This window comes from Mauremys mutica, chromosome 4 (genome assembly GCF_020497125.1).
Source record: "Mauremys mutica isolate MM-2020 ecotype Southern chromosome 4, ASM2049712v1, whole genome shotgun sequence".
Classification (NCBI taxonomy): Eukaryota; Metazoa; Chordata; order Testudines; family Geoemydidae; genus Mauremys; species Mauremys mutica.
Genome location: NC_059075.1, coordinates 46746444 through 46760688, shown reverse-complemented (window position 1 = coordinate 46760688; position 14245 = coordinate 46746444). Strand labels below are relative to the sequence as shown.

General features: G+C 43.2%; 1 protein-coding gene across 9 annotated transcripts in view; it reads left to right on the top strand.

The window, feature by feature from the left end:
• Positions 1-14245, top strand: part of LOC123368608 (protein only RNase P catalytic subunit) — a 90231-nt gene that overhangs the window by 11505 nt on the left and 64481 nt on the right. For 8 of the 9 annotated variants that reach the window (XM_045013523.1, XM_045013529.1, XM_045013526.1 and 5 more), the window contains exon 5: positions 9747-9854. In XM_045013523.1, the coding sequence (XP_044869458.1) occupies positions 9747-9854 (108 nt within the window). Of the gene's footprint in view, positions 1-9163; positions 9398-9746; positions 9855-14245 lie in introns of those variants that run through there. The other variant, XM_045013532.1, reaches the window with a different exon arrangement.

Here is a 14245-nt window from a genome sequence, read left to right as displayed (position 1 = left end):
CAAATGCTCTTCTTATGTTTTGTTTTTTTGCTTTGCTTTGGCAGTCCTTGCTCCTCATCATGTGTTGACTTTAACAAACGAGCAGCCTGGGTACTTAATGGTGTTGAAAGATAAAAGACCACTAGATGGAGCCAGTGCCACATCTGAGAAATTTTGTTTTTTTTAATAGTAACAAGATCAAACCATTATGAGAATGCTGGGCTTTGCTGCTGGTGGTGCCAGAGTTCAGCTCCAACCTCTGTAGCAGATAGCTCTGATGACCTTTAGGGAGTACAGCAGCTCCAGCTCTCTAGCACTCCTGCAGGTGAAGAAGCCCCACCAAACCCAGGAGAGTGAGGCATTATGGGGCCCATCACTGGAGGGCTATCCCTGTCTCTACTTTCTACTTCATTCCTGCTGTCTCTCCTGGCACCACCCCAAAACCTTGCTTCCCCCCTGTACACACACAACATCAGAAAAGTCAGGGGAGGGATCCTGATTCCCCACAATATACTTGTCGGATTGGCACTTCCACTGCTGGTGTTCAACTGATGGTTTATTGGATAGAGAAGCCATATAAAGAGCTGGGCTGATTCTTTATCTCTTGTATTGGTCTCAGGGACGAGTCCCCCACCCCTGTTTTTCTGCCCCCAAGAGGATGGAGGGAGCAGAATTAGCTCTTGCCAGCATACAGGGTTTAGGACAGCTGCAAGAGGAGCTGAGCTGTTATCTACACACCTGTCACAGTTCAGCTCTCAGTTCTCTCCCTCTCTTCCTCCTGAATTCACCTAGCCTCTTGTTGTATGGGTCAAGGTGAAGCTGGAAGTACAGTTAACAGCTCAGCTAGGAAGCTTGTGCTCTGTGCCAGCAGCATATAGATTACTAGCTTTCTGTCATTCCACTTCATAGTGCCAAAAAGAAGGTCTGATAACCTCTCATATTTAGATTTTAGACCTCTGATGATACCATGCACTAGATATCAACAAGAAGACTCTAGCTATATAAGTTTCATGATTACCTTACTCACTGTTTCTTCCCTAGTTATGTACAGAAAAAGCAGTAGATGTTTGTAACTTTTAAAACACCTAATTTTAGGGTACCCTAAGTCTCTGAACCCCATTGTTCAAGTATCTTCATATTTTTCCCACAAAATTTATCCTGGCTCCAGATTTATCCTCCCAGTTTTCAAGCTGATCTGACTTCTTTTGTGAATTTTACAGGGGCTGCAGAATCAGCTTTAAAAAAAATGTAGCAGCATCATTAATATTGTCAATTGGCTACTACTGCTCCATAGTATTAAAATTTAAACAAGAATTGGCAAGAACTTGTTTCATGGTAACACGAGTAATACTATCTATTTTTTAGAGTTCCGCAGAGAAATCCTGGTAAAGTAATGGGTTTATATTTCTCTGATTCCTTAACTAGTTAAGCTAATTTATGATGTTTGTTTGGTTATGTTTACATTGGAGCTGGGAAATGCAATTTTCAGCTTGAGTAAACGTACCCAGCTAGCCCTGATCCAGCTAGCATGATAAAACCAGAAGTATAGCTGCAGCAGAGTGATGGGCTGGCCCTCCTGAGTATGATCCCATCTGAGATCAAAGGTATGTACTCATGGAGCTAGCCCATCCTGCCACTCATGCTGCAGTGGCTACGCTTGTATTTTGAGCATAATAGCCCAATCAGAACTAGCACAGATATGTCTGTTGGAGCAGGAAATTATACCTTGCAGCTCTAGTGTACAGCTCATATCCTTTGAGTCCCAGTTTGAGGCCTGTGAGGAATCAGGGTCTCCCTTGTCCCCTTAACCAGGTTATATCAATAGTACCTTACACCCTGAGTGTTCCCACTGGAGTTAGTGGAACTACTGATGGGGCCCAGTGCTATTCCTTGGGAGGAAGGATATCCCTATGCAGGCCTGGGAAATGGGGAATCAAAAATTGTTGGGGGTTAGACTAGATGACCCTTTTCTAACTCTCTGATTCTATTATCACAGTTCAGCCTCTAGTTTGGTTTAGTTGGAAACCTTCTTTCACTTGTTCTCCATGAATGCACGGCAGTTAGGGCCATATTCCCTATTGCCTATTTCCATTACCCACTGGCTGGCAGAACCATTTGGAGTATGTAGGAGAGGGAAAGCAGGTCACACATTGAACTACCCTCTGGCAGTGGGGGACCTAATTGAATAGTGTGCTAGGCCTCAGATTTGCTTGAACTAACCCTGATACCAGTACTATAATCTGCATTGGCAACCATTGTTGTGTTAGTATTATCTTAATCTGTTGTCTGCTAGTTGAAAATCTGTTCCATCGAATTTTCTATAGTGGTGAAGGCCTGCCAGTTGTTCTTACAATTGGCTAATAGAGGGAATACCACAGAGAATTGCAGGTTGATCATCTTTTCATTACTGTAGTCTGAGTAGGCCCTGGTCAAAATCCAGACATATCCTGACACTTAAAATCTTGATGTGTCTAAATCCTAATTCTCAATATCCCTCGAACACAACATTCATGTCATACATGTCTGTGTGTGCACTCGTACAACTTTTTGTGGCCATTCTTGGGTGGGTTGGTCCACTACTAGCTCTCATTTGGAAGTTTAGGCTGCATAGCTGTCCCATCTGCTTCCTCCTTTGTGGAGAGGAGGGGAAATCAGACCATGCAGAATTTCCAGAATTTTCCTCTGTTTGGGGGAGGTTTGGGCCACCTATATGTGGTTCTTTGCCTAGTTCTCCCTGAAACTGTTGCCCTCTAAGGAACCAGAGACTCTTTGTGTGTCCCTAGTTGCTAGTGATGGGTGAGAGGATTGATAGGCAAGGGAGGAAATGGAAAGACTGTTGGGTTTATTTTTAGTCTGTTTGTTTTGCACTAGAGTCCTCTGCAGTTGTTGGCATGGCTTATCCCTGCTTAAGGTTGGGCACTTCTTACTTCATACTGACTTCAATCTAGAATTCACTGTGAATGCATTTGTCATCTTCCCTGCAGTTATAATCATCTTCTGTATCTTCCCCTAGTCCCCCAAAGTAACATGCCACTTTAGGACTACTTACAAAGCATCTATACCATATTGAACTGAGTCTTTAGAGACAGTGCATACATCATTGTGGAGAAAGAATTAGAGACTATATTCTCAGTTTAAAAAAATAGTCTACTGGCTTTAAGTATTGAGTACAAGTGTTGGTATAGTGAAAATAGCCCTTGCTTGTTAAATACACTCTGGTTTGCTGTTTGTATCCTTTGCTCATCCACTACTGCTCTTCTCTGACCTTCTCCCAATCCTGGTATTACTGGTGCATATACTCCCTCCTTTTTTAATTGTCAAGACATATTGAACTGCAATCCTGTATCACACTACCTCAGTGACTTACTGTCTTATTATGATCTCAGACAAGTCCAGAGAATAGAGCACAGGCCTGGGAGGCAGAAAAACTCGGTTTTGTTTCTGGTTCTGCTATTAACTTTTTGTGATCTTGGAGAAGTCCACTTATCTTTCTGTGCCTCAGTTTTTCCCATCTGTCTGATGGGCATAATGACACCTATTCATTTTTATAAAGCACTCCGAGATCTATGGTGGAAAAGAGCTATATCAGGGCCAAATATTGTTACTGCTGTTTTTGGTCTTATCTATATATTTTGATGTATTCCTTTTCTATTATTTCTCTGTAATCCTATTTATTTAAGTTATGAAACCTACTGCAATAAAGTTTATATGAAAGATGATTGACCTCAGTGGTGCTGGCGTGTGTGCTGTACAGTTCAGTTCACCTTGTAGTTCATATTAGAAATGTTAACACTCTGAGTAACCGGGCATGCTTATCTGTCATTTGAGTTGTTATACAGTTAACACATGAAACCCTATTATTCGTATTAGTTGCCATAAGTAGGAAATTATTGACTGAATTTGAAACTATAGTGTTAGCTCGGTATGGCCCTGCAGGGTTTTTTTAGCCAAATGAGTGTGTTATGCTCTGCAATAGCTTAGTGTGCTCTTTTTTCTTTCTTTTTATGATCAAAATCAGAGTTCATACTATCTTCTTTCCAATTACTGGTCAATAACCAGAGCTTGAAAAACTTTTCAGGAAACTTGTTTGTGATAGCTCTGACAAAGCACTTCTTGCTCTAGCAGGTTGTGAGAGGTTGGACCCTTAAAAATCACATCCTCCTGATTATCATCCAGTTACCAAACAATTTAGAACTTTATAGGTTAATGACAATATTTTCTTAATTCCACCATTAAACCTACTGGCACCTAGTTCAGACCCTGAACCTTTTGTGTAATGTGTTTCCAATGGGTAACTCCACTTAATAAGTTGGCCTGCATATTACATAGTAACTTTAGTTTTCACATGATGGAAAGATACTGGAACAATCAAACTTAAACAATCAATTTGTAAGCACCTAGAGGATAATACAATTATAAGAAATAGCCAGTGTGGATTTGTCAAGAAAAAATCATGCCAAACCAACCTAATTCCCTTCTTTGACAGGGTTACTGGCCTAGTGAATAGGGGGAAGCAGAAGACATGATATATCTTGATTTTTAGTAAGGTTTTTGATAGTTTCACACTAGATTCCCATAAGCAAACTATGGAAATGTGGTCGTGATCTATTTACTATGACATGGGTGCACAACTGGTTGAAAGACTATACTCAAAGAGTATTTATCAATGGTTCACTGTCAAACTGGGAGGGCGTATCCAGTGGTATCCCACATGGTCAGTCCTGGATCCAGTTCTATTCAATATTTTCATTAATGATTTGGATAATGGAGTGGAGAGTATGCTTATAAAATTTGCAGATGATACCAAGTTGAAAGGGGTTGTAAGTACTTTGGAGAGCAGGATTTAAGCACCTTGACAAATTGGAGAATTGGTCTGAATTCACCAAGATGAAATTCAGTAAAGATACGTGCAAAGTACTGCAGTTAGGAAGGAAAAATCAAATATAAAACTACAAAATGGGGAATAACTGGCAAAGTGGTTGTACTGCTGAAAAGGGCTTTGAGGTTATGGTGGATCATAAATTGAATATGAGCCACTATGTGGTGCTGTTGTAACAAAGGCTACTATCATTCTGGAGTGTATTAACTTGAGTGTCTGTAAGACATGCGAGGTAATTGTCCAGTTCTACTCAGCACTGGTGAAGCCTTGTTCTACTGTGTCCAGTTCTGGGCCCACAGTTTAGGAAAGATGTGGACAAATTCAAGAGAGTCCAGAGGAGAACAACAAAAATGATAAAAGGTTTAGAAAACCTGACCTATGAAGAAAAGCTAAACAATATTGGGTATATTTAGTCTTGAGGAAAAAAAGATTGAGGAGGGGCCTGATAACAGTCCTCAAATATGCTAAGTGCTGTTATGTAGAGGATGGTGCATGTCTACTGACGGTAGGACGAGAAGTAATGGGGCTTAATCTGCAGCAAGAGAGAGACTTAGGTTAGATATTAGGAAAAGCTTTCTAACTATGAGGCTAGTTAAGCTCTAGAATAGGCTTCCAAGGGGATTTGGAATCCCTGTCCTTGGTGGTTTTCAAGAACAGGTTGGACCAACATCTGTGAGGGATGGTCTAGTTTACTTGGTCCTGCCTCAGTGCAGGAAGCTGGATTTGATAACCTCTCGAGGTCCCTTCCATTCCTACATTTCTTTGATTCCATTACTTCAAAGGGCAGCAGTGTGTAGAGAACATTATATCGTTTGTCAAGGGTCAGAAATGAGATTAATTATGGCATAGTCTAGATCGGAGTGTAAATGTTTCAGTTCTCTAAATAGGTGCAAATGGAAAAAAGTGCTTTGGCATCCCGGAGCAGCTCAGGTTGTAATAAAATACTTAGATTATACACCAATGTTACAAATGGTTATCATACAGTGGCACTTCACTAGCTCTTCCAGCTGCTTCCCCCAACCCACCAACATCATCTCAGTCTTATTCAAAATGAATCACGGGAACTAACCAAGTTTGTGTAGGCACTAGGTAATTTGTTCCACTGCACCATCTGGATCAGACTTGATAGAAACAAAGAGCCGGGTTTCATCAGCATATGGAGCACATTGCAGTCCATGTCTCCCTAATAACCATTCCTCCAGTGACACCTCTTAGGAAGAAGCTTATTCCATACACATCAATAACTACTTCTGATCCATAGTGTAAAAGGCTGCTAATAGATGTAAAAGAATCAACCTGAACACTTTTTCATTGTCAGTTTCTAGGAGGAAATAATCAAGTAGTGCCACCAGCACAATTGTTGTCTCATGCCCAAGCCTATATGTGATAGAGCTCATGCAAATTTGCGGAATCCCAAAACTCTCATAGTTTTCTGGCTGCAACCCGCTCTATGACCTTTCCCAAAAAAGGGAGATTGGAAAGTGGTCAGTTGTTAAAATTGTTAATGTCAGGAGTTAGTTTACCCTGTTAATCTCAATCAACATGGAACCCAATACCTTCACATTGACCTTCACCACTTGAATGGTTTAATTAGTGATCATGGTGTAAGGATGATGAATTCTTCAACTCAAATGCATTGTCCAGACAGCAGGCGCATTAGTGTCTCAAGGAAAATTTGAAAAGGGATGGCTCGATGTCATCAATAAAATATATCTATGTATCTTTATCTGCTATCTCTGGGATTCTGTTTTTAAGTACAGCATTAACGTGCACTTAAAAAGGGATGTCCTGCTGCAGTTGAAGTCAGTGGCAAAATTCCCTTTGACTTCAGTGGGAGGAGGATTGGCACCTAATAAAATGTCCATCAAACTTCTCCCAAGAAGAACTATTAATAATACCATTAATGGCATGAAAATTGTTTCTTGGGTGGACTGCAGGGGATACTACCCAGAATAGTTGCAAAGGTGTGTTCTTAGTAACAGGTCACATAGCAGTTTCCTAAGAAACAAAGTATACTTGTGTGGCTAGTTCTACTTTCCTTTTGTGTTGGAGATATGCAGGAGGTTATTAGAGGAGACTGATGACACACAAGTTGATTGGGTTCATTTCGGAGACACACCTTCAGTACATACTTTCATGTTCCATAATCCGAGGGATTTCCCTGCGTGTTTGTTGTCAGGTAATTTCTCTTCCGAAGGTTTAAAATATACTCTGATGATGCTGATGTTTTCAGTATATTGCTCAGGTTTATCAGGGACTAACTTGGAATATATTTCAGAATAGTGCATGACGTACCAGGAACTGAATACACATAGAAGCCTCTATCTACTGAAGATTTTCTAGTGATTACATTACAAAAAGCTTGCCATTAAACACTAATTCAAAAACTGGGTTAAAATATATGTAAAACCACTGATTTCAGCTGAGTTTCTCTTTTTCCCTATCAGCAGAAATGAAAGCTGACGCTAGCACACTGCATTGGTTGGTGAAAGGGACATTGTCAACTTCCAAGCCACATTTTTGTCTGAAATTGTTTTACTTGCTATTGTTACAATAATCTCAGCTGTAACCTGTAACTGAGAGCAATGAAAGGAAAAATATTTTTCTCTATTTTCATAGTTTTCATTCTATATTCGACAACTTTTTGAGTGTAGTCATTTCTGTGTCTGTTTTCCTGTCTAATCAGTCAGTTTTCCTCAGTTATTTGTGTGGATTTTTCACAAAGCACAACAGGAGAGAGAAAAACTTTAAAAAACCCCCAACACCCACAAAACCCAAAATAGGTGATTGTAAAACCCAAAACAATGTCACTGGGGACTCCAGGTCACATATAGTCTGAAGCTACTTTTAAAAAACTGATTAGATTTCACATTGACAGCATCCTAGGCAACCTAGGGTGGTAGATAGTGTTACTTACAGATGCTGCATGATCTAGTGCATGAATCTGGTAAAACTACAAAGCATTCCACAAAGATAATGCTGTGCCATTCCCATAGTTTCAAACAGCCCTATTTAGTACAAAGCCTCCCCATATCTATGCAACTGCCATGTCCTATGGCTTGCTAACCTGTGCAGAAATGCAAATTCTAGGACTTGTGATGGGAGAGGTGTGTGAAGACCCTGCCCCACATCCTGTGCAGCTGCAAACCCCACTCCAGAGCCTGGCAGCTGCGCCCCAACACCATCCAGAACTGCCTGGTGAAAGCCATCGCACCATGCCTGAACTGCGCCATCCCTGGTACCGACAGCCAGCTGCAACCTGACATCGTCATCACCGACGAGGCCCAGAAAAAGATCATCCTCATCGACGTCACGGTCTCCTTTGAGAACAGGACCTTGGCCTTTCGCGAAGCCCGAGCTCATAAACTGGAAAAGTACGCCCCCCTGGCTGACACCCTGACAGCGAAGGGCTACGAGGTGTAGATGGACGCCCTGATCGTCGGCGCCTTGGGTGCCTGAGACCCCTGCAACGAGCGTGTGCTGAGAACCTGCGGGATTGGTCGACGCTACGCATGGCTCATGTGGTGCCTCATGGTCTCAGACGCCAGGGACATCTACATTGAACATGTCACCGGCCACCGACAGTACCAGAAGGCGTGAGACGGAGTGACATTGCTCTTTGACTATGAGAAAAGGACCGAGAGACTGTGTCTGTTGGACCATATGAACTGGAACCATAAACTCACTGAACATTAAATCTCACCAAATGAGGGTCAACCCATCCTCATCATCATATCCACTCATTATACTCCACACCTGAACATAGCCATTATATGAACTTCATACCCTCATATCTCAGTGTCTGTACTTTGACCCGTCAACCTTTTACCCCCAATCGGGGATATTGCAGATTATTTATTCCTTATGCCACCCGATCTTAAACCGAATTTCGCAGCCCTTGATAATCTGTGCATTATTCCCTGATAACCAGAAACTTCTATGCTTAAACTCTGTACCATTCACTTTTTTTTTTAAACATCGTCTTAATAAAATTTTTAAATCTATTGTCATTCATGACCGAATTCCTGCTCTGTTAAATGCTACCCATCCCTGTATGCAGTGTTGTTGTAGCCATGTTGGTCCCACAGGATACTAGTGAGAGACAAGGTGGATGAGGTAATATTTTTTTATTGGACAATCTTCTGTTGTGGACAATCTTCTGTTGGTGAGAGAAAAACTTTTGAGCTTACACAGAGCTCTTCTAGACTGGTCTGATGTAACAATGATTTCCCTTTGGCTTGGAGCGTTGGAGAGATGCTCTTTGATCAGCCATTGGGTGACATTTCTGACATAGCAAAGTTCTATATTTTACCTGCTTTAAAAGCTTTGTTTATGCCTTACAACCAGAGTAGTAAGCAAATATATCAACAAGAATCTCTTATTTAATGCTTTACATTCGGAGATCTCAAAGCTCTTTACTAAAGAAGCTAAATAGTGTTATTCCCATTTTGCTGGTGGGGAAACCGAAGCACGGAGTGGCAACGTATCTTGCCCATGGTTACACAGCTGGTCAATGGCACAGCTGGGAATGGAACCCAGGTCTCTTATTTTCTTTTTAAATGAAATTAAAAAGCTGTACCCAGCTTTGAAGCTTCTGTCAGATTTTGACTGACCTACCTATTTTTGTCAAAAAATGTTCAGTTTATACTGTGAGTTTAAGAGGGGTAGAAGCTGTGGCGTTTGTTCAATCGTAAGAAAAGAAAAATGTAATGGAAAGCATCTAGTACAATGTTAACATCCCTTGAAGGTGTTGCAGCAAATATTTCATTAAAGATATCAAAGGCAGAAGACGATAGTGAAGTGAGAGGTTTAGGTTTTTTTGGTCTTTTTTAAAAAAGCTTAAAAAAAATTCCTGTTAATATTTTTTTTTCTTTTCTCCTTCTTCTAGGAACTTGAAGAGTTTCAAAACTTTGTGGAAAATCGTCCTCCGTATGATATTGTGATAGATGGACTCAATGTTGCCAATATTTCTAACAAAAGGAACCAGTCTCAAACTGTAAGTGCAGGTTAATTATTCATAAGGAATTTCACTTTTCAGTAGGCTTAAGTGAGCATAAACCAGTCACTGCCTCGTTTTATTACTTACCCTATCTTGCAAGTGATCGGCAGCATTTTTGTAGCACGTTTGAGAAATCTTTTGAATTTGAATACTGAATATGTTAATGCAAATCAGTCAGGAGAAGATAATTATTGTAATGCATAGCACTAGAGAAGAGAACCCCTGCTGGTCAGTTTCCCTGTGTAGACAGGAACTTGATGGCAGTTTAAATCTATATCCTGTACAAGAACTTTCTTTCACTTCCTAAAGATTCTCAGTCTCAGGCTTGATCTGTACTTGGGCATAGTTATGTCATTCAGGGATCTGAAAAAAATGCACCCCTGACCAACATAGCTATACTGACAAAATGTCTAGTGTAGCGGTACTTGGCTAGCAGAATAAGTGCTATTCTGTCAGCATAGCTAGTGGACATGAGTGGCAGGTGAAGTTTCCCACAGCCCTGCCTCCTCTGGTGGAGACCCCACCCCTGCTCTCAGTCCCCTCCCAATGGGGAGAGAGGACACTGAGGGCTCGGTCAGGGGCATGGTGGAGCTCATGACCCTGGCTGGAGCTCTGAGCCAGGAGCCCCTCTTTCGTTTCGTCCCTTCCCCTGCAGCTCCGTCCCCATTCCATCTCCACTCAACCACTCCCTTCCCCCTCAAGGCCCTGCTCCACCCCCCACTTGCTCCTCTTCCCCTTCTGCCGTGTTGCTGCGCCCCCCCCCCCCCAGCTGTGGCCCCGAGACCAGAAAAGCTCTGTGCCGTGGTGGAGGGAGATTTTTCCAGGGTCCCCAATTCTGCCCCTGTTTTCCCCTTCCCACCTGGTGGCATGAGGTTTGGGGGGGGGCTTAGCCTCCCCCAGCCTCCATTATGCACCGCCCATGCTAATGGAGGTGTTCTTACCAGCCTGTAATTGCCAGGGTCACCGCTGGCGTCCTTTAAAAAAAATTGGCGTCACATTAGCTATCCTCCAGTCATTTAGCTGATTTAAATGATAGGTTACAGATGACAGTCCGTAGTCCTGCAATTTCCCATTTGAGTTCCTTCAGAACTCTTGGGTGAATACCATCTGGTCCTGGTGACTTGTTGCTGTTTAGTTTATCAATTTGTTCCAAAACCTTCTCAAATGACACTTCAATCTGGGACAGTTCCTCAGATTTGTCACCTAAAAAGAATGGCTCAGGTTTGGGAATCTCCCTCACATCCTCAACCGTGAAGACCAGTGCAAAGAATTCATTTAGTTTTTCCACAATGGCCTTATCATCCTTGAGTGCTCCTTTAGCATCTCGACTGTCCAGTGGCCCCACTGGTTGTTTAGCAGGCTTCCTGCTTCTGATGTACTTAAACATTTTTTTGCTATTACTTTTTGAGTCTTTGGCTAGCTGTTCTTCAAATTCTTTTTTGGCCTTCCTAATTATATTTTTACACTTCATTTGCCAGAGTTTATACTCCTTTCTATTTTCCTCACTAGGATTTAACTTCAGATGCCTTTTTGCATCTCACTGCTTCTTTTACTTTGTTGTTTAGCTATGGTGGCTCTTTTTTGGTTCTCTTACTATGTTTTTTAATTTGGGGTATACATTTAAGTTGATCCTTTATTATGGTGTTTTTTTTAAAGTTTCCATGCAGCTTGCAGGGATTTTACTTTTGGTGCTGTATCTTTTAATTTCTGTTTAACACCTCCACATTTTTGTGTAGTCCCCTTTCTGAAATTCAGTGCTACAGTGTTGGGCCGCTGTGATGTTTTCCCTGCCACAGGGATGTTACATTTAATTATATTATGGTCACCATTACCAAGCAGTTCAACTATATTCACCTCTTGGACGTGATTCTGTGCTCCACTTAGGACTAAATCAAGAATTGCCTCTCCTCTTGGGGGTTCCAGGACTAGCTGCTCCAAGAAGCAGTCATTTAAAGTGTCAAGAAACTTTATCTCTGCATCCCTTCCTGAGGTGACATGTACCCAGTCAATATGGGGATAGTTGAAATCCCCCATTATTGTTGAGTTTTTAATTTTAATAGTCTCTCTAATCTCCCTGAGCATTTTACAGTCTCTGTCACCATCCTGGTCAGGTGGTCGGTAATATACCTCAACCCCGATATAATGCTGTCCTCGTGGCTGCCGGTGGGTGCTCCACTAATTTTTCGCCATGGGTGCTCCAGCCCCCATGGAATCAGCGCCTGTGCCCCCAGTAATTCAAGCTCTGATAAGTACTGTGGAGTTCAACTCTCTCCTCTTCTATTCCTGCAAGAATTGTGAAAAATGCCACCTTCCACCCACTTCCCCTTCCTCTCAGATGAGGATCTGCCCACAGTAATCCATGCATTCATCACTTTGTTGCCGGGCTACTGTAGCTGACTCTACTTGACTAACTGTAAAAGCAGCAAAGAATCCTGTGGCACCTTATAGACTAACAGACGTTTTGCAGCATGAGCTTTCGTATTCACCCACGAAAGCTCATGCTGCAAAACGTCTGTTAGTCTATAAGGTGCCACAGGATTCTTTGCTGCTTTTACAGAACCAGACTAACACAGTTACCCCTCTGATACTTGACTAACTGTGGTAGCAATGCACACACTCATCTTATTCAGAATACAGCAGCCTGCTTCCTCAGTAGGGAACACGGCCAGAAAGCTGGGTTCTGATCCCTCCTTTGGCTCCCAGCCCATTTTCATTCCATTCAGGGTTTTAGCCTGATCTTCAAAGCTGTCAGTTTGTCAGAACTCAGATACATCAGTGACCACATCTCTATATAAGACTCACCAGAAAGCTGTGCTCCCTGGGAACAGTCCCACCCACAAAGACTAGGATGAAGTGTGTGGGAGTCGCCACAGAGTGTGTTCAAAGATGTGGAATGAGCTCTCAGAATCTGACACTTTTAGGGCATGCTGCAAGACTCTCCTCTTTGATAAAGATTTTCTCCTATAATTGGAATGATAATTTTTTAACAGTAAATGAAATCTACTGTAAGTTGAGTCTACCCATGCTTGAGGAGAGTGGAAGAGAGGACCCAAGGGCCACTAGGATTCTTGCTACACAGCCCTGATGTACTTGAGAAGCACTTTGATACTGTAGAAAAGCCCCATCTCCCTTGCATCCAAAATCCCCCTGCACCCAGACCCCGCTGCCGAGCCCCAGCCACTCTGCTTTTGGACCCCCGTTGAGCCCCCCCCCCTTGCATCTGGACTCCCACTCCTGCACCCAGACCCCCTGCTCTTGAACCACCACCCTGATGAGCTCCATCCCCCTTACACCTGGACTACCTCAATGAGCCCCCCCGAATCTGGATCCCCACCCCACTGAGCCCCAACCAGCTGCACCCAGATCCCTCACCCCACCAAGCCCCAGGCCCCCAGCACCCAGACCCCTGTGCTGAGTCCCCCACACCCAGACCTACCCCCTCCAAGCCCCATCCCCCCACACCCGGACCCCCTCTGCTGAGCCCCAACCACCTTCACCTGGACCCCCTGCACAGTCCCATTCCCACTGCACTCGGAACTCCCCACCAAGCCCTTCTGCATCCAGATCCCTCTCAGACTCCCCACCGGGCCGCCTGCATCCAGATTGCCCCACACAGAACCCTTTCACCCCACACCTGGATCCCCCCACACTAAGCCCCTCCACACTTGAATCCTGCCAGGCTCCGCCTGCTTGCCCCACACCTGGATCAGGGGCCAGGGCTGGGCATGTGTGCAAGACTCTGTCCCTTTTACTTGCTTATCTTGGTGAGCCTGGCACGGAGGGGCAGGGCCCCAGGATATATTTGGGGCAGATCCAACCCTTGCGCTGTGTCAGGGTCAGGTGCAGCCTCGCCTCCGAGTCATGTCCCGGGTGGAGCACTGCAGGGTGATCTCCCACCTTTGTGCAACCAGTGGCCTGTGCTCCCTGTTGCCATGCTGAAGCCTCCACATAATTTATTGACAAATAAAATATACAGAATTTTGCCAAATTTTAACATATTGTGCTCAGCATTTTTATTTTTTCTGCACAGCATTTTTAATTTTTTGGCATAGAATTCCCTCTGGAATAATTTATAACCACATCCCCCGCCCCAAATTTGTCTGACATTACTGTATGCAGATTTTCAGCTCTTCAGACTGTGTCTTTTATTTTGTCTGTAAAGCACCTGGCACACTTTAGATGCTCTTTAAATAACAATGTGAGACATTGCTGTATGCAAGAAAAAGAATAGGGTTCAAGTTACTATAAATCAGGGGTAGGCATCCTATGGCACGCGTGCCGAAGGCGGCACGTGAGCTGGTTTTCAGTGGCACTCACACTGCCCGGGTCCTGACCACCGGTCCGGGGGGGCTCTGCATTTTAATTTAATTTTAAATGAAGCTTCTTAA